The 20100-nt window shown below is 29.7% G+C and overlaps 3 protein-coding genes and 1 long non-coding RNA gene across 4 annotated transcripts in view; 3 read left to right on the top strand and 1 right to left on the bottom strand.

Annotated features, from left to right (window-relative positions):
* The window catches only part of LOC129953908 (cysteine-rich motor neuron 1 protein-like), a 354433-nt gene that overhangs the window by 47731 nt on the left and 286602 nt on the right, over window positions 1–20100 (top strand). The gene's annotated exons all lie outside the window — the stretch shown is intronic.
* On the top strand, window positions 2360–3428 carry LOC129953922 (uncharacterized). The gene is made up of 3 exons (XM_056067468.1): window positions 2360–2614; window positions 2681–3007; window positions 3211–3428. The coding sequence occupies exons 1-3, from the start codon at window positions 2540–2542 to the stop codon at window positions 3388–3390; spliced, it is 582 nt and encodes a 193-aa protein (XP_055923443.1). The 5' UTR covers window positions 2360–2539; the 3' UTR covers window positions 3391–3428.
* On the top strand, window positions 6868–7652 carry LOC129953925 (uncharacterized). Its single transcript, XM_056067471.1, has 3 exons — window positions 6868–6980; window positions 7044–7367; window positions 7437–7652. Exons 1-3 carry the CDS (start codon window positions 6918–6920, stop codon window positions 7599–7601), a joined length of 552 nt encoding a protein of 183 aa, XP_055923446.1. The 5' UTR covers window positions 6868–6917; the 3' UTR covers window positions 7602–7652.
* LOC129953930 (uncharacterized) overlaps window positions 15133–20100 on the bottom strand; it is a 31165-nt gene continuing 26197 nt past the window's right edge. The window contains exons 2-3 of the long non-coding RNA XR_008782611.1: window positions 15420–15737; window positions 15133–15366 (exon numbers count right to left, since the gene is read on the bottom strand). This is a non-coding gene — a long non-coding RNA (uncharacterized LOC129953930). The remainder of the gene's footprint in view (window positions 15367–15419; window positions 15738–20100) is intronic.

The raw sequence follows: 20100 nt of genomic DNA, 5'->3' as shown, positions 1-20100 counted from the left end.
AAAAATCTTTAAACATCGGTTAAAAGTAATATGTAATTCATAAAAATTTACTGTACCTTATTCATTTAATTCATTAATTACAAATATTAATTCTCACCCTTAAAGATATAGATGACCTTTAAATGTCTGGTGTTAAATTAAAAAAGACATTAAAACAAAAAGTTGGCATATCTAAGTGTATTTTTTTGTTGAAATTTTGTTTTGATCTTAAAATAGAAGTTTTATCATTTTTTTGTTGTTGTTGTTGTCTTGCATTTTATTTTGCGTTGTTGTATTTATGGGGCGCCATAAGGTATTTTTTTACTGTCTGGTGTTAATTGAAAATGCATGTATCTAATGTTATTATATTTTCCTTTTAAATTTATTTTCTCATGAATGATTCTGACTTTTAAGATAAAAACAAAAAATCTTGTGATAAAATAATTCAATTAGTAAAGAGTAGCAAGAGAATCTATATATCTATTGTAATATCTAAAAAGCTTCTTAAACAGCTCTCTGATAACTATCTTTAGATACTTTCAAGATTAAATCAATTATATCGAACTCTGAGTTTAATGATTTTCAATGAAATTACGATATCAAATAAAATCAAAACATTACAAAAATTACTGACTAAAAACTTCAGCCCCGTCTCGAAAAAAAAGAAACTCCATTGCTTCAGGAAATAGAATCTTCAATTTATATCTATCGACACATTGTCAGCTAGCAGCTGAAGTCTATCCTGTCCTGGCATGGTATGGCATGGCAAAATGTCAAACACAAATAGCTCATTAAAGAGTCAAGTCTTCTGAACAACCTCAGTGTGTTGTATAAATTTATTGCTGATTGCAAGTCGACTATTTTAAAGTAGAAGATAACCCAACTTAAGGTATTTAGTATCTTTAACAATGCAATAAGCAAGCACTTAACAGGAAATTATATTTAAGATACGTATCTATAGAAATCGTTGGACTCCATTCAGTTTTGTTTTTATTTTTTCGTTTTATAAACATTTCTCAAATGTCAACAAATGTGTTCGCTTAATCTAAAATACATCGTATTGATTAGATTCTTTAGCTAACTGAAATAAATAGACAAAAAGCTTGGATTGTTTTTGTTTTTGAAATTCAAGTGGGGAATTTCCAAGAGCTGTTTGAATTTTTTTTTTTTTTGTACTTCTGTTTTATTATAGAATTTTGTTCATTGAACTGAACTTATTTTGAAATAGAAAACAATTTGCAGATTTTAATAGAATCTCACATTCCATTTCACATATAAGCACACAAATAATTTTTATTATTTTCTCTTAATTTTGTTTTGGATTGCAATGTTTGAGTTTATTTTTTTAAGATCTTAAAGTTAGATTTTCAACCGTCAAGTAGTTGTTTAATTTTTATTAATTTTTTAATAAATACCAAATTTTGGAAAAAATATAGTTTTTCAATAGTATGGTGTAGTTTTTGGGCTTCTTTCTAGTTCTTTGACTAAATTAAAATTAAGCTCTTGAAGTTGTCTTAAATGTTAAAGAAAGAAATCTTAAAAATGTTCAATATTAGCTCAACTACCAGAAGAAGATACAAGATCAGAAGCTCAGAAAATTTGATAAGTTAATTTAAGTTTTAAAGAAAAATCACAATTATTTTTTATAAATATACAAAAAAGTTCAAAAATATTCGTTTATAATTTTTATATTTTAAATAAAAACACCTGACTTCTTTTATTTCATGATTTTTTTTTTTGATTTTTTAAATCAATTGAATAATGTTTGCACTTTAAGCATTAACAAATATTTCATAATCCTGAATTTTTCAAAAACCTTTAAATATAAAAATAAAACACCAAACTTTTTTGTATTCTTAACTAATTTTGTATGTATATTTAAATTTCAAAGTTATTTATTGGTGATTTTTTAAAACAAAAAATTAATTTGAAAATCTCACTGAAAAATCAAGTCTAAGTGTTTGCTACTCAATTCACTTGGTATTTTTTAGTGTTTATTTAGTATTTTATTTATTTATTTTTGAAGCTTAAATTAATCTTTTATCTTGTTGTAGTTTATTTTATTTTATATCCGTGTTTTGTTTTTTAAGAAGTAACCAATTGAGACGAAGACTATAAACCACTTTAAATCATAAGTGGCAAGTACTTGTGGCCTAGTCGAACATTTTATTTCCTTTATAGTTTTGCACTAATCACTTGCTGATAAACCAGACAATAAAACAACATTAATCACAAATAATTTATGTCAGCAAATTTAGAACAGCTCATTGGAAGGCCTACATTTTTGAGATAATCGTGTGTATAGAGTTCACAGGCTTTTAACCCCCACCTTCAGTAGTCTAATTTGTATATTGAATTTATTTGTCAATTTTTGTGTTGCACGTGTTGTGTATTATTTCTTAATTGAGATGAAACCGTTTAGATAAAAAATCAATTTAAAAGTAATTTAAATATAATTCGAAAACAACTCTATTCGAAAAAACATGAAAATTGGAGCTCATTCAGTCCCACATTATTATAGAAAGTCATCGTTACTAACAATTTTAATGTAACAAAAAGAATGACTCTGATTAGACCAATTATTTTGTATCCTGTGTACATTCTAGGATTTTTGAGTATAGTTGTCCTTGGAAGGGTAGGTGTGTGGTGACTTTCGAAATTATAATTTTTATCACATTTTCCTGAAATTTCTCCAATTAAGCGTTCTTTTGATGTTGCTTTCGAATCTATCAGCTGCACCACAAATGTCAAGTACGCAAATATATCTACGACTTCGTGTTATGTTGATGACAGTCAAAAACCACCAAAGGGTTATGTTTCAATTGAAATGAGTAAAGTTGTCACTAATTTGAACATGTCAATCGATTTAATAGCTTTGAAATCCAATACCGAACATTTTAAAGTGTTTAGTGAAAAAAATGTCGATGGTTGTATGTTTATGGAGAACAAAATCGAAACAACTATGTTGAAAATTGTGTATGAAATAACAACTACTGGGGGGAAATATCCTAAGTGTCCAATAACTAAGGTAAGGTTTTTTTCTTAAAAGGCGTACTCATAGTTGTTCTTTTTTTTAAACACCTCTTTCATGGTCAATTAACTGATGATGAAAATGATTGCGGGATAAGCTTAAAAAGTCAACACATGAATTTAAAAAAAAGTACTATGAATAAGGCCCTTATTTTGTTTTAATTTATTTTTTAAATGTAATTTATTATTTTCTGTTTATAGGACAATCATATTGATTTAAAAGGAATAACTATTGATGCTGAGAAATTTCCTCCATATTTGCCAGAAGCAAAGTATTCAATGTCCTTAAAAACGTACATTGGTCCAGAGATTTTATTTAGGATTGATGTTATTACAAAAGTTATTCAAAAGAAAAATCATAAACAAAGAATATTTTATTAGTTTGATTTTATTTTTTAATAAAAAATGTATATATTTTGTGATGTGTGTATTAAAGGACAAAATGTTTATGTTTTATAAAAAAGTTAATTTTGATTTTGTTCATCAATGATGCAAGATGCATCACAGTAGAGCTCACAATTCAAATTTACGTTACAATTCACATCACCTTTGAAGAACTTCGGTCCAATGACGCCACCAGACCATAAACCGCACCAAATTGTGACTGGATGCATTGGTAGCTCTTGCGATGCTGCTGGCTTATGTTCACTCCAAAATCCACAATTCTACTTATTTACGTAATCAATGAGCCAAAAATGGGCTTCGTTGCTGAACACAATTTTTCGAAGCAGCACGCTATGAACTTTCTTAAAAGAGCACGCATTTTTATAATAAAATTCAATAAATTGCAAGGGTTGTTCGTTTGTAAGACGATTCATGGTTATAGACCAAACTTAAGATGTTTAATAGTGAAACAAAACACGAAACATGCGTCCGCTGTTTAAAGCAGTGTCGCCTAAAAGATAATAGCTAAAAAATCACCCTTTACATAGTAAAAACACAAATTTTGTAAATATGAAAATAAAGTATGAAACATTTTTTGTTCAGTCTTTTATTTTTCTTTCCAGTCTTAATTTATTTTAAATGGTCCAGAGCTCCCCGATTAACTATTTCTTCTACATGGTTTTTAGTTTTTAATGCTAAGCCCACACTCAAGTTACTTTTGATACCCTTCTTATGAAAAAGAAGCGCAGGCATTAGTAAAAGAAACGAATTTTCTTAACATGGCAATGACAGGGAAAGACATTCTATTTAAAAGCATTCCAGATTAGTATGGTACTGGTTAAAAACAAATTTCTTTATTTGCCAATACGAAGGCTAGATGATATACCGATGAACATTTTTGGAACTGTGAGTATTTAAATACCTCGAAACAAATACCAAAAACAGTTCACTCCCAAAAAACAGTGAGACAGTTTTTCTATGAGTTCTTTAAATTGTTTTTTTTTGTGCAGTGAAGGTTACATTTTTGAAGACTTCTCTTACATTTAAAAAAATTTCCTACATTGGTAAGTTACTATGTTTCCGAAATTCAATGCATTCATAAATGTAAAAAATGAAATATTAAAAAATAAAAGCAGTTTCGTTGAATCTTTGAAAAGGTTTTTTTGAAGCATTTTTTAAAATGCTTTTTACATTTTGTTTAGATGGGTTTTATGCGACCTTTTAGTGCTTACTACTCCTCTGTCCAAGCCTTTATTATGCGCACCGAGTTAATGGATGATTTATCATGTTGGTAGGCCAAGTTTATTGGTCAACGAATTTTAGATTATTGTAGAAAATGTCTTTCCAAGATTTCATTTTAACAAGCTGCAGTAATTTTTGATGTAAACACCTGAACCTTAACTATTCTATGATAATTGACAGCTTTCTTTACAACAATATCTCCTTCAAAGTAGTGATGAAGCTTTTAACACCTTTTTATTTTCTCAAATCATGAAAATAAAATGTTGATCAGGATCTGAAAAAAAACACGTGATACCGTTCTTTTTTAAGATTATTTGAGTATAACTTTTCTTAAGATTAATTCGTTTAAGATGGCTCAAATTTTAATAACTCTTAAAACTGTTCAGAGACTTGCATTTACGCCAATTTCTTTTGTTTTTGCTACAGAATCAGATGAACAACTTAAAATTACTCGTGTTCAAGCTTCTGTTTTGCAATTGTTTTTATCTCTCTTTATGTTTATTCTTATACGAATCTTTATTTTTTAAGTGCAGAATAAAAGCCTTTAAAACTTCGACTTGGTGTCTACTTAAGTCGATTTCAGCTTTTTATACACTGCTAAGGCATGAAGATCTACCCACTTTACTTTACTTTACTAGCTGGTTTACGCGTCTTCACCCGGGAGGTATTCAACTATTTTATATAAACAAAAATGAGGATGAAAAACTACTGTTTTCTTATATTGTAACTTTTAATTTATTAATTTATATATTATCTCTGTACATATGTATTTCTATTACGGTTATAATACTTCTTTGTAAACAATATTAAAATATTCTTTGGTGAGGAGCATACATATATTTTTTTTGCCGAGCTGATACGCGTAAACATCATAGAATTGTACGTGGGTAAAACAGGGATTTGTGATGTCAAGGCCTGCAACCTTCAGTGTATGCCCCTGTGCTGGTACTGCAGTGCATCGTAAGACCGGTGTATTTCACTTAAACGTTTTAGAGCTTTATCTCGTGCTCGCAATACGATATCACTTTTTGTAAATTCTTGTTCAACAATTAATACGGCTACATCATTAACTTGAGGTGCATTATAACGACCTCTGTGTTTTGTCTGTGGCACACGGTCAGATCTGATAATGACTTACAAATTTTCTGTTTTTCATGGCATTGCTTCAAAAGCACTCTTGGAGCTGCGCACGTAAGGCTAGTGACAATGCAACAAATATCGCAAGTCGTATAAAAGTTCTCTGTAAGTATTTGGGCCTATTGACATTCGCCGTTGCACTTCGCTCAATGAAAAAAAATGCAAAAATTTCGATCGTTAGGTTTGATTTATAGAAGAGATCGAGCTAAATGAAAGACTTGACCCTGAACTTTAAATGTAGGTATAAAATCTCCATGTCTGATTTCATTGGCACCATTGGAATCTCGATGAGTCGACCTATTTGTCGAAAATTAATTTTTTAATTACAAATCTTTCATCCATTTTGATCAAACATTTCCAAATCTTTTAATTAACCACAAAACCTAAACTTGAATATTAAAGATACGAGCCAAAAATCTTCAATTATTAGTGTTAAATTTGTCTTTGGATTAATTTTTGTTTCCGGAATTAGGTGTCCTTGAGGTATGGGCTGAGATGGTCTACCCCACCGCTCTCTTAACAAGCAGCATGGTTCATCTCCTGACAAAGCTCATCCTAAGACCACTCACAACGTAAAAAAAACTCCTCCCAAAAAATATTAAATACCGGGAAACTAACTTATGGAAAGAAATGGTGTGAGCATTCGATTGGTTCGATCACATACACAAACCATTTCTTTTGATATATTATTTTACCATTATTTTTTCATATTTGTATTATAATTAAAAATTAACTTTTTTAACTAATTAGAAACTTATGTTTGGAATAATACAATTTACATGACGGATAAAAAATTGTCTTTCATTTGACACCTTATTTGTTAAAATTAGTCGAGTATGAGATCCGGAAAATTGATTACAGTCCCTGAGAATGTAAAAGTAATAATTTATATCGAAAATGCACTTTTCATATATTTTATACGAATATTAAATCTTGAAATCCATATCAGATTAACTTTGAAACGTGTCATGATATAAAACAAATACAAATGTAACCATTTTCTTCAGATCAATGCCCAAACAAAAAATAATTAGAAAGCAATTAAAATAAAAATCAAATCAAAATTGCTTCATTTTCATTTCTAAAATTATTTTATTGTTCATAAATTATCAACAGCTAAATTTAGTTTCGTGAGTGAGGTTGAAATGGACAAAACATTGTTCTCAACATTGTTCTTGTATTATTTAATACATTTTACTCATGGAAAGGTGACATTTTACTGATTGATATTCTTTAAATTAAAACGATAAATTATATTCCTTTTTTTTTAGCGTGGTTTTGATATATATTTGAATGAAGTAAATTGCACCTCCAATCCAAAATTTGTCCATACATCTGTTTGTTTCATTGATAAAGCTCAATATAAGCAAGGACGATTATTTCTGGATTTTCTTATAATCGACGATATTCCAAAATTTTCTATTTCATTGGAAATATTTATTATCAGAAGTGCTAATGAAAAGTTTTCTTTGATAAATTTAAAAAACTACGACGGATGTGCATTTCTTGGAGAAAAATCTGAAACAAATTTAGTGAATATTTACAAAGAGATATTGGCCAAAGCTGGAGAATTACCAATATGCCCTCTTTCAAAAGTAAGTTTTCAAGAAATTCACTAAATTTGTCCCTTTTTAAACTTCTTGTTTTTTGTTTTTGCATTTAAGGACCTTAAACTTTCATTTAAAAATCTTGGAATTGATGCCGATAAATTTCCACCATATTTACCTGATGCAAATTTTTCAGCTGTGGCCGAATTTAAAGTTAATAATGAATTTTGTTATTTGGTGCAACTCGATGGAAGTGTTGTTCAAAAACGTAAATTCGGATAAATTATGAATTTTTTTATGTTGAATGAAAATGAAAAAATAAACTTATTTATGGAGAAATAATCAAGGGATTTTATTCTTATCACAATTCTTAAAACCATAGATGTGTTTTTTTATTTATTTCGGTAGAAATTTTATAAACAAGTGTAAAAATAAATAAATTATCTAGATTTTTTTTTAAATGAACTTTTGGTTAAATTTGATTCTTTCACTACTGTGATTAATTACAAAAAGCCACAACTTTATTTCAACGAAATTATTAAAATATTGTGGTTTTTAGTTATAAAAAATATAAGATTACCATTTCTCCAGAATTTAGTGTGAGATTAAAGAATTACGTTATAAAATAATGTGGTTTTGAATTTCTGAACATTGCAACGACAAGGTAAGGAGTTGGACATTCCACGTTCGTCTAATATGGCTAGAAAAACAAATCTCTTTACGTCACATTACGGCAGATGTTGGGTTTTAGGGGCAAGCTAATAGTAATCTCCAAGAAGAGCAAGTATTAAGTTTTAATTGTGACTGATGCTTTTTAGATGTATTGTTATCATTCTTTCGGAAGTAGTTTAATGACGGGTATTGCTTGATTTATTCCCTAAACAAGGTTTGCAAATCGTGCAGAATTTATTACCAAAATAATTATTTGGTGCGCACAACTTATTGAAGAAAACTTGTTTGAGCGATGTAATACCGCTGGACTAAGTTTTGTAGGATTGTGTGAAGCCGCTTTTCTACTCAGATGAGCTTGAGACGATTGACGAAAGTTTAAGTGAATTAGGGCTCTCTAGATCCAGCTATAGTTGCCACATGCCCGAAATAATTTTTAAAACAATATTGCAAATTGGAATCTGCATGATAAAACTAAATTTCATAACATTAAATCATATGTATTTTATTTCTTCTTTAAGTGCTTTAATGGAAGAAATTAAAGTGTCTGCATCGATAAAGCTTACCCCTTACAAGAGAAAGTGTGATGATGTTGGAGGAAAGTAAATTCGTTGACGAAAACACCGATATTTGTAAAGCTCATCTTTGCATTCCGTCCAAGAATAATAAGTAAATTACTAAAGTACCAGCCCAAGGATTGGATTTATATATTCCAGCTACGGTTTTCCAGACTCTAGCCAGATGTGAAGGAGTGACAGAATTTCTAACATTGTCTCAGAAAACATTAACTCAAATTAGTTTTTCGTTTCTTATTAGAGAAACATGATTTCCTGAATGATTATACTGGCTTTCAACAGCATGAGTCCGAGCCTTGAACCTTGTGGCATTTCAGATATATGAATATTTATAATATAACAGTAAAAATGTTGCTGCCTAGTAAAAAATGTTCCGTAAACAAAATAAAACTCAATCTTCTGAAATAATATATTATTTCATATTGCAAGAAATAAAAGAATAATAATAATAAGGAATAAATATTTGATTTCTTTTAATGTTTCTTTGATTTCTTCGATTTTTGCTTGTGTACTACTTTACCAAAAATAGAAGTACTCATTATAAGTTCAGCCTTATCCTTCATTGCTACGATCATCTTAAAAGCAACTTGTGGTAAGAAAGGTGGTAAATATTCAGCACTTGGTGTTATATTGGTAAATTTGTAATAAAAATCCTGAAAATTAAACCAACAAAAAAAACCATTAACTATTTCTTACATTATTTCAATTAAATATTACAGCTTCAATTGGACATTTTGGCCATTTGCCTGCCCTTTGTGTCATTTCCTTAAACAATTCCACATAAAGTGCCGCTTGTTTCTTATGAAACTCCACACAAACATCCAAATCGGGAGCTTTAAATATTAAAATGAATTTTTTCGAACGTTCAAGATAAAATTCCAAATCGATTCGCAAATCTTTGACTGCACTTTTCATTTGCATTTCAAATCCGGCTCCAACTGATGGAGCTGGTTCACTAAGGGCACATGAAGCATTGACTGCATATTTCTTATTATAGTTGCATTTTATATCAGTCAAAGCAATGTTATAATTTAACTGAAACAAAAAGACAACAAAAAGAATGTGTGAAGAATTTTGGTATCGATCTTAGAACTTATTTATAATTTATTTACCGTTGAAGAAAAATCGTTGCAAATTGTAATGACAAAAACAATCACTACCAATGAAAAAAATCTCAATCCTACTGCCATACTAAACAAAACTGATACTTAAAAAAAGACATTAGGTCTCTTCTTTCTGAAAGCTAAGTCGGTAAGTCAGTTTTAATTGATTCATAATGATGCCAAAAGTTTTGTTTTATTAGTTTTTAATAATTTGTTATGGTTGCTTTACCTAATTATTTCTAACGAGCTTCTAAAACTGATATTGATGCAATAGAAAGCGTTAGATATATTTTTTGGGTCAAATGATCATTTGGTCATTTACTAATTAAGGAAATGTTTTTTTTGAGGATGTATACTTGCCAAAATGTGTAGTATTTAACAATTTTGATTTTAAAAAATTAATTTTTGAAAGTATTTTGCATAATTATAATTGAGGTAAATAAAATATACTGGTACTACTGGGCTTGAACTGGAATCAAAGAAACTGTTTAAAAGTAGTTAAGTTTTTAGGGCCGACATTGATTTTTAATTCAACACACATTATTTAGGAAATGTTTATAATTTCTTTTTGTTATGATAATATTGGTATGGTTCAATTATGTATATAATAAAATAGCAGACAAATAAGATCCGATTTGGACCAACAAATTTGAATGGTTACTTCTGTTATTATTCGTCTTAAGAAATTACAATTTTTTTTAAAACGAATCTGACCTAAGACTTAGTTGCGAAGTTTGCAATATCTAAACTCGTAATTCAGATGACGGTCGTGATTTTCTATACATTTACTCAAAACAACACAAAATTTTTGTAGAAATTCTTTAATGTACAGTTGAAATGTTGGTAAATATTGTCAAGTTGAAGCTCTTTAAAGTTCTGCTACTTGGTTTCATAGAGGCAGCACTTTTGTGCGTTAACCACAGTGACAGAATTGAATCCACAATTGAACAACAAGCGCAAATCTTCTAGGGGTATTGACACCAGTCCCCCAACAGAGATAATTAATGCGATACATCTTCTAGAGAAAAACAAAACAGGTGGACTTGATGGTATTCCCGCAGAATTTCTAAAGGCAGACCCTGAGGCAGCTTCCCGTATTTTGCTTAAACTCGTGTAGGCTGTCTGGTAGAGTGAAACTTACCCAAGGGACTGGAAGGATGGAGTTATTGTAAAGTTACCAAAGAAAGAAAACCTCAAAGACTGTAATAACTGGCGCTGTATCACAGTTCCGTCCGTTTTTCCGAAGTAAATGGCAACTATTATTCTCGAGAGTTATAGTCGAACAATCATCTGAGTACCATTCACGCTGTACCTAATGTTTGAGAAGGCGTTTGATCGGATCAATCGTGAATGCATGAGATCGCTTAATAATCAAGGAATCGTTGAGAAAATTGTTGCTGTTATTAAAGAATCAAAGAACAACGCAAGGTTTTTTGTGTTGCACAATGGACAGCTTTTAGACTGCTTCGATGAGCGTCAAGGAGTGAGACAAGGAGATGTCTTGTCACCAATTCTATTTTTGACGATGTGATGACTGCCAGGGTGGGTACACATGAAAGACATGGTATTCAATGGAGTCTGTCCGACAAGGTTCATGGCTAACAACACGGCTGGCTAAACTCAGATGTGTCATTCATTGCACCAAGTTGAAACTCTTCGAATCCAACGTCAAATCAGTGCTGTTATATGCTTCTGAAACATGGAAATGCTCTGCCAACATCTCTAGCAGGCTACAAGCTTTCGTTAACCGTTTTTGCGCTCTATGTTGAAAATCCGGAGTATATCAGTTTTGAAGGAGGCTCGGTCTCAAGGTATTGAATTGTGGCCACAGCTGAAGTCAGTTTTGAAAGTCTTGAACCTGTTTTTCTTAGATTAGAAATTAAAGGATTCATTCAGAATGATTTTCTTGTATGAGAAAGGCGATTTCTTCGAAACTCTTTATGACTTTTAAAAAATGAAATTATATCTAGACCATGCAGTACTCGCGATAATTTGAAGGGCAGTCTATAAGAAATATGTATAGTAATTGTGTTTGACAAAATATTACATATGCTTCCATCAACTATAGTAAGAATCAACTTGATGAAATTTTGACATTAAAAACCTCTCTTAGGGGAAGACGTGTGAGCTTGTTTATAATAAAAAAAGGTAAAAAGGAACATTTCAAAATAGTTCTTATGAGAAGACAAAACGTTTTTATTTAAACACAGATTTTAATAGACACATAATTTCAAATTCTAAGATTTCTGGTTAAAATGTTAAATATTAAACTGATGATAAATCACATTTAGCAAACTACAACATAAAAAAACGTTTAATTGACTTACCTGTTAGAGATTCCATTTAAGCCTCCTTATTTTCAAGCTCTGGACATTTGTAAAAACAAACATAAATCGTTTTACAAAACTTTATCGAAAAAGATCTTGGGCTTTTTCAAAACGCTATATGCCAGTACCATCGTCGGCCAATTTCTAAGGGGATAAAGCTACTAAAGAGAAAAAATCATCTATTCTCTCTGAATCTGATAAAAATTTGCTCATTTTTTTTTATGGCCAGAAAAAACATCAAAACCCCATTTACTTTTGTATTCCTGAAATTTTAGCAATACTTTTGCTAGCCTTGTTTAGAAGTTCCTGCAGATCAACTGCGGCTGATTTTTCAGTGACCTCTCTTTTAATCGGAAGCATACACTTTTTCTTAAAATATGCAAATAAGCTCGGAAAGCATTTTGTATGTAACACATTTACAACCGGAAGAAGTACATTATATTTTTGCTCTTAAAGGTCAGGGTTAATATATAATGCCAATGCCAGTTGTAGCATTTTCATTTTCTTCTACTTCGGGTTCATTACCTGATAAACATTTAGATATTTTTGGTGCAAAATGTAAATCTAAAGAAAAGTTAAATCTTCTAAGAGTTCACAAAACTTGAGTTTTTTGGTATTAATCGGAAATGGTTTTAGCGGTCCAAGTACCAGTTCTTGGTGTTTCACAAGTTATTGCATTATCTAAAAAATTGAGAATGCTTTTTGGGAGATTAAAAGCAGTTTTTAGCCAGATTCCGTGACGTCTTCCAAATACAGCGTGGGTTTTCAAAAAGCCTCAATTTTTCCGCTAAGTCACTCTCTGTTGTACCAAGACACTTTTTTATTTTTAATTCATTTAACACAAATTAATTAACACCTTCAATTCTAAAGTTTTTATTGAAAGAAACAAATTGTTTAAAGCATTTTAGGTTCAATTAAACTTCTAAGCAAGCCTCTTGTCAAAAAGTTCTTCATTTAAAGTTTACGGTTATACTACTTCCTTTTTTCCATATTTTTTTCGCTGCTGACTCACTGTTTTAATTTAAAATCGAAGAAATATATTTCATCCCCCGGGAAAGTGATAAACTAGTATTCCAGACGGCAAATTATAAATAAAAAGGAAACAAAAATACGGTTTACTATTTTATAGAATATTTTATTTCTCTTAACTGCTTCCATTCACTTTGTTTAATCTTTACACATTTAACCCTTATTTTCTATTTTATGCCTTTTGAAATATGCTTAGGGACAATCCTTCCAAAAACAGAAGTACTCATAAATGGTTCTTTTTTGTCTTTCATTGTGATAACCATTTTGAAAGCAACTTGTGGTAAAAATGGGGGAAAGTAATCTGAACTTGGTGTAACATTTGTAAACTTAAAGTAAGTATCCTGAAAATAGAATAAAAAACAAAGTTAAATAGGTTTAGTTTCAACTGATGTGTTAGGACATAACACTTACTGCTCTTATCGGACATCCGGGCCATTTTCCTGCCCTGGCTATCATATCCCTCAGCAATTCCATATAAATTGACGACTGATTTCTAGAGACTTCTTCGCAGACATCAAAATCCGGGGCCTGGAAGAGCAATAAATACTTTTTCATCCGTTCAAGATAAAATACCACATCCATGTGTAGTTCTTTGACTGCTTTTTTCATTTGCATATCAAAATCAGCTCCCACCGCTGGTGCTGGTCCGGTAAGTTTACAAGATGTACACGAGGCATAATTAGGACTGTGACTGCATTTGATATCGGTTAAAGCAACATTGTAGTATTTCTAGTGATATTAAAACATTAAGGTGTTCAATTTTGGTTAAAAAATGTTATCAAATTATTTTCTTACCGCTGGAGCTGCCAAAAAATTACAAATTAAGTTTATAAAAACACTGATAAATAATAACGAACAAAATCGCAGCCTTTTTGACATTTTCAAAAGTACTACTGATGATTTCTATAAATGAAAACTCTCAATAATTCAGTAAATTGATGAATTTAATATATTTGTTTATGACTAATTTAGCTCATTATTAAATGACTCTACATAATATTTGTAAACGTAACATTTTCAATGGAGAAATAAAAACTGTTTTATTGTTGTAAAACTTCAGCTACAAACAAACCTTCGTAGTAATGATTTTTTGATGAACCAGACAGCTTGATATGCTTGTTCATTGAAATGATAATAATTAAATAAATCTGCCCAAAAATCATTTCAATAACAGTCTAGCTGTCGATTAAGCTATTGGACTTATTGAGGCATCATTAAGCAAGCTCATTAAAAAATAGATCTAAAAAATATACATAAATTATATTTTTTGTTTAATTAATGGAATTGTTGAAATAACTCAATTACGCCAACGAGTTTTGGGGAATCCGATAAATTCGAAGAAGAAATTAATGACACATTTAAAGTACAAAAGAGGTCGTACTTAGCTGCTTAGAAAACACAAATCTTACTCAAAAATTAATAATACATATATATTTTTAAACAATCGTTGGAGTCACTTTCTTAACCATAAATTCCTGACATTAACATTTTATAGATCTTGTATCAATTTTTGTATTCTTCTTAGAACCTTTATTGGTATTCACTTTTTTTATGAAAAAGCAATAAATACGTTTTGGAGAAAGTAAAATCAAATTATATTAAGAATGTAAAACAAAATTATTTCAATCAATGGGGGCGTTTTCTTTAGAATTTATTCAAAACTCTGACTCTTTTTCTACTGAATTCTCTTCAAACCTTTTTGGTACAAAATTTGAGTTACTTGTTTTTGTGCAGAATTTTGGGACCCATAATTTTCTCAATTTAATGAAAAACTTCAGAACTTATTTATGTTACAACTTTTTGTATTAATTTAGAGATCCCATTAAGTACCCTTAAAATGTATTTTGAAATTCTGGAAAATCTGAAAATAAGGTTTATTTTTCTTTTTTAATTGAATGGAGTTCTATACCCTTTTGGAACATCTCAAACTTTTTCTAGGTATGGCTTTCAATCAGACCTTGGTCTCAGAGTTTAATGTTTCGTTAAATCATAATTCGTGGTTTCAGGAATTTCTTTTATTTAATAAAAAGATAATTTCGGTTTATTTATTTGGTTTATTTAAAAGTGAAACAAAATATTATGGGTAAAATTTTATTCAAAATGTGACATTTTTAGCACATTAATAATATATAATTCAATTAATTTGTTGTTTAATTTGTAACTTTCCATATTTCCTTTTTTTTAATTTCGTCTGCTTGTGAACAATTTGACCCAAAGTTTTTGTATGCAAATACATAAATTTTCTATCATATAAAATGACAATCACTTTAAATGAAGCCTCCGGTACAAACGATGGAAAGTCTTCAGCATCCAGTGTCATATTTCGAAATTGGTAATGAAAATCCTTAAAAATGAAAAATCAATTATTTAATATATGAAATAAGGAAACAAACTGACCTTTCTAATTGGACAAGTTTCTGGTAATGGACCTGTTCGACTCAGTAGTATTTTATATGCTCTTAAAATTGGATTTTTTATATCCTTATGAAATAAATCACAAGTTTTGATACCTAAGGATCTTAAGAGTATATAAGAGTTTGTTGGTCTTTCTAAATGTACGATAAAATCCAAACGAAGATCATCAACTCGTTTCATCATTTGAATGTCAATATTCATATGAGCTATTGGTATTTTGTTGAAAGTACATGATATTTGTTGCACGTAATTTCCATAGGGTATGCATTCGATGTTCGAAAGGACCAAAGCAAAATTTCGCTGTAAATACAATTTCAATTTGAATTAAAATTTCGTATTTTACAACATAAAACAAATATAAATACAAAATTTAGTAAGTTTACCACCGAATCAGAAAAGTGTATAATTATTGCAGCTATTATAATTTTTAGCACAGAATGTAGGATTCCAAAATACATTATTGTAGAGTGTTAACATTTTTATTGTAAATGTTCATATAAAATATTTCGATTAATTGATCAAAACAACATTAGTGAAATTTATGACTTGGTTTAACCAGGGGGAAAATATTGATTGAATTTTTTGATATAAAATTGATCAAGTCATTATGATACCAAATTATTATTTTGTTATTAGTTCCAAATAACTTTTAAACAAGACATTTCCTGGTATTTAATTTTATTAAAAAAAAATCACATCAATTTTGAATACAATTTTTTTATAAGAAAAATTAAAATTCAATTAAATTAAATAATATAGTTTTTTAGGTGAAATATTAAAAATCAACCAAAATGTTCACCCTCACGAAAAATAATTCTTTCACCTTTTAATGATATTAGTTGTGAGACAACATTTATTTGAATTCATAACTTTTCTGCTTCTTGAGATCTCCAAAAACTATCCCGAGATTGTGAAAAGTTGAAAAATGTAAATTAGAAGTATTTTTACAAGAAAATTATTAATGAAATATAAAAACATAAGTTTCAAAAATAATCACCTTGTGATTTTAATCCTAAAAATATCAATCTTAAAACATATGCAAATAATTTTTTTTTTTCATTTCTTTCTTAAGCCTTATAAGGTTGTACAAATATATTTCTGTGCTAAACATACTTAAAGTACGCAAATGACTTAACAGTGGAACAACTGTTGTACTCAAAACATCAGAACAACAAAACAAAAGTCTAAAAATAATACCAAAGCTCCAGTGGAAGGAACGGTTTTTGATGTTATGCCAATCAGTCCGAGTCTTGTAAACGAAGATCAAATTCAGTCGATAAGTGGTGTTGAGTAATTAGTTGCGTGTGTCAAGGAAGCTGCCCAATTACTCCAAGCAAACCGTGGAGGGACGCATGGTATAATGGAAAATGTGAAGCAGCTAGAATGAAAACTTCAGGTGGCTTAATCTAGTCATTTTGGACCCTAAGGACTATTAGTACATTGTACTTTTAACAGTCGAAAGCGAAATTCTTGATCAAGCATTTACAATTCAAGAACTAAAGACTGTGCTTTAAAGATACAACAACAGTAAAGCTCTAGGAAAAGATTGCGTTTCGTAAATACACTTCTGAAAACTTGTTAATACAACAAACAGATCACTCAAGGGGAAAGCTTCGGAAAGAATATAGTTTTTAAAATTTTTAGGATAGTGACGTGAACGAACCAAAAAGCTATAGTGGCATATTATTTATGGACTCTTTCTTGAAAATCTTTACTGGGGTGATTCCCGACACATTTACGCTATGGGTTCCAGACAAGAAATGGAAAAAAGTCTTAGATGTGAACCACACTGATTACTTCCCATCCTGTCTTGTAGGTTTTCGTGTTGGGCTAAAAAAGTTGTTAGTTGAATTATTCTTAAAAAAATTAAATTACATTTTTTATATAAAGAAATAGTTTGGTTTGAAAATCTAATTTTGTTTAATAGATTTTTAGTCGAAAACAAATTTTTACCAATTTTAGTAGCTTAAATTTTTACAAATTGATAAATTTAATTTGAGGGATATCAAGAACAGAACATCAATTTTTACCAAATTTGCGTACTGTTTTCTGTAGATTTTATTTTTTTTATAAAAAAAGGACTGTTGGATTTTTATAAAAAAAACTACTGAATATCGAAAACAATACTTTCTTTGAAATAAAGAAAGTTTGAAGACAATACTACTTTTAATTTTTGAAAAGCTATTTAAATCGAAAGGAAATTTTTACCAAGTTTTAGTTTTTTATTTTTTGTAAAAAAAACTGTCAATTAGATTTTTCTCAAAATTTAAGTGAATGTTAAAAACAATATTCCTTTTGATGATGAAAAGTTTTTGGAAAGATATTTAGGTCGAAAATCAAATTTTACCAACTTATGTTAAATTTTCTTTTAAGTTTATTTTTTCTGTAAAAAAACTGTCTATTCGATTTTTTTTTTATTTTATTGAGAATGATAAAAACAATATTTCTTATAAGTTAAAATTAATTGGAAGCCATAATTTCAACATTTTTAAATGATTTAAGTTGAAATTCAATTTTTACCAACTTTTAGTAATGTTTTTTTAGGTTTTATTTTTTTTATAAAAAAAAACTGTCAATTACTAGATGTTAAAAACTTATTTTTCGTTGGACGTCATTGTTTTGGAGATGAAATTATTTTGTATTCGTAAAATTTTTTTTCTCAGTTTTTTCGATTTATAAAAAAAACGTTAATTGGATTTTTTTCAAAAAATATATTTGTTTGGTATCACAGTGCAATAAAATAAAATGTGTCTACTATTTTTGGTTCGTAAGATATTAAGAGTTAACCAACATTTTCACCTTTTTTAAACATCTATGGTAAAAAAAAGCGCATGCTCAATTTTCTTGAGAGCCATTTCTGCATCTTTCTGCCTGATTATCTGTACCTATAACAAAATTTATTTGAAGTCGATATCTCTTCCGGTTCTTGAGCTGTGGACGACGAAAAAAAGTCGCAAACGTACGGCCGTACGGACGTACGAACTCAAGAACAAGTGAAGTCCATGTACGTAAACACGCACCTTGAAACGTCGAGAAATGTCAAAATTTTCAATTTGAAAAAGCGGACCCATTATAATAACTTTATATGGGAAGTTAAAAATTCTGAAAGTTCAAAAAATATTTTCCTTGACATGTATCGAAAGATTATTCCTCACGGATGGATAGAAGTTATACACTTCATTTAGTTCGATTCAATCTAAGCTACAAGGAATATCCACAATAATGTTGAATACGCTGAAAAGGTTCTATGCTAATAACCAAATAACGGTATGGAATTTAACAGAAAGATCAGAATGGTTCCACACGACGTACATCAGGTGTTAAACAAAGCTGTCTTCTAAACCCAGTTCACTTCTCTCTTTTCCTAGATGATCTTATCAACTCGTATTAGTTTCTCTGGTGACACAATTAAAGCACTATTGGTGAGGTGGTGACTGAGTATAAATATTTGGGGGTAATCATGATAACATCGCTTGTTCTTAAAATACACTTGAAGGCGAAGCTAATCGAAGCAAAACAAAGTTATCAACTGCAGCTCGAAAGGACTCTTAATCACAAAGCATATTTCCTCAAGCACAAAGAGTAAACTATTTGAAGCCGTAATGCGATCGCTATTATGCTATGCTGACCAGGTATGGGGGTTTCAGCAGTATGAGGAGGTAGAAAAACTTTGAAGATACTTTATTACAAAAAAGGACCGGGTCCAAGATATACACCTATTTATATACTGCACCTAGAGAAAGGAGTGGCACCACTCTATATCTTTACATTTAAGATTTTTCTACAGTACATATCAAAAGTTAATAATTTCTATCACGATTGGACTTGACTAGAATTAGGAACGGAGGATAGGAAAAATGTATGTACAATTTTTCAGAGTCCCCTCAACAATGTGAGCCCCGAATCCTATATAGAAAATTAAATAACAACATGGGTGTGAGCACTTATTTCGACGATCTATATATTATCAGTACAAAAGCAGTAATTTTCAAAACCAGAGGAGAAATGTTGCGCTTAAAACCAACCACTAATTTCCAACCACAACACTCAGTGCAAATTATGTAATCTTCAAAAGAAACCGAAAATGTAACGCATTTCCTAAGAACATGCCTTATCCTTCAAAAATGTTCACTTTCATGTAGTCTTTGTGTAATAATAGATTAAACATTTCAAAACGTTATAGTTATTATACTTATTTAAATTTCGTATGTTATAAGACACAAATTTTCACGACCTCAACTATTCACCCCTTTTATTAATCAATTAATTATTGTCAATCACTATACCCTCAATCGATTGAAGTTGACTTTTAATAATGAAACACTTTGTAATATATTTAGTCAATAAATTTATACCCAATTTGTTCACCCCTCATCATAATAGACAACGTTGAAAAAAGTATCTATTAGAGTGCTTCTTTGTATTTATTTAATAAACATTTTGAAGAAAACTTTTCTGTTCAACTAAACACACAAAATTTGTACTTTGTGTTTGCTTAGGTTTTTATTTCTGTTAACTGCAACGACGCAAGTCGTTGTCGGCTAACTTTGTTGCAAGTTCATTTGTTTAATTAGTAATAACTTTCAGTGTACTCAAATAAAAGCAAAATCAAATACAATTACTTAGAATTTTTATTTAAGTTTTCAAGTTTTTGTTAATTTTT

This window comes from Eupeodes corollae, chromosome 1 (assembly GCF_945859685.1).
Source record: "Eupeodes corollae chromosome 1, idEupCoro1.1, whole genome shotgun sequence".
Classification (NCBI taxonomy): domain Eukaryota; kingdom Metazoa; phylum Arthropoda; class Insecta; order Diptera; family Syrphidae; genus Eupeodes; species Eupeodes corollae.
Note: the sequence above shows the minus strand (reverse complement) of the source record. Positions and strands in the feature narration are given on the sequence as shown.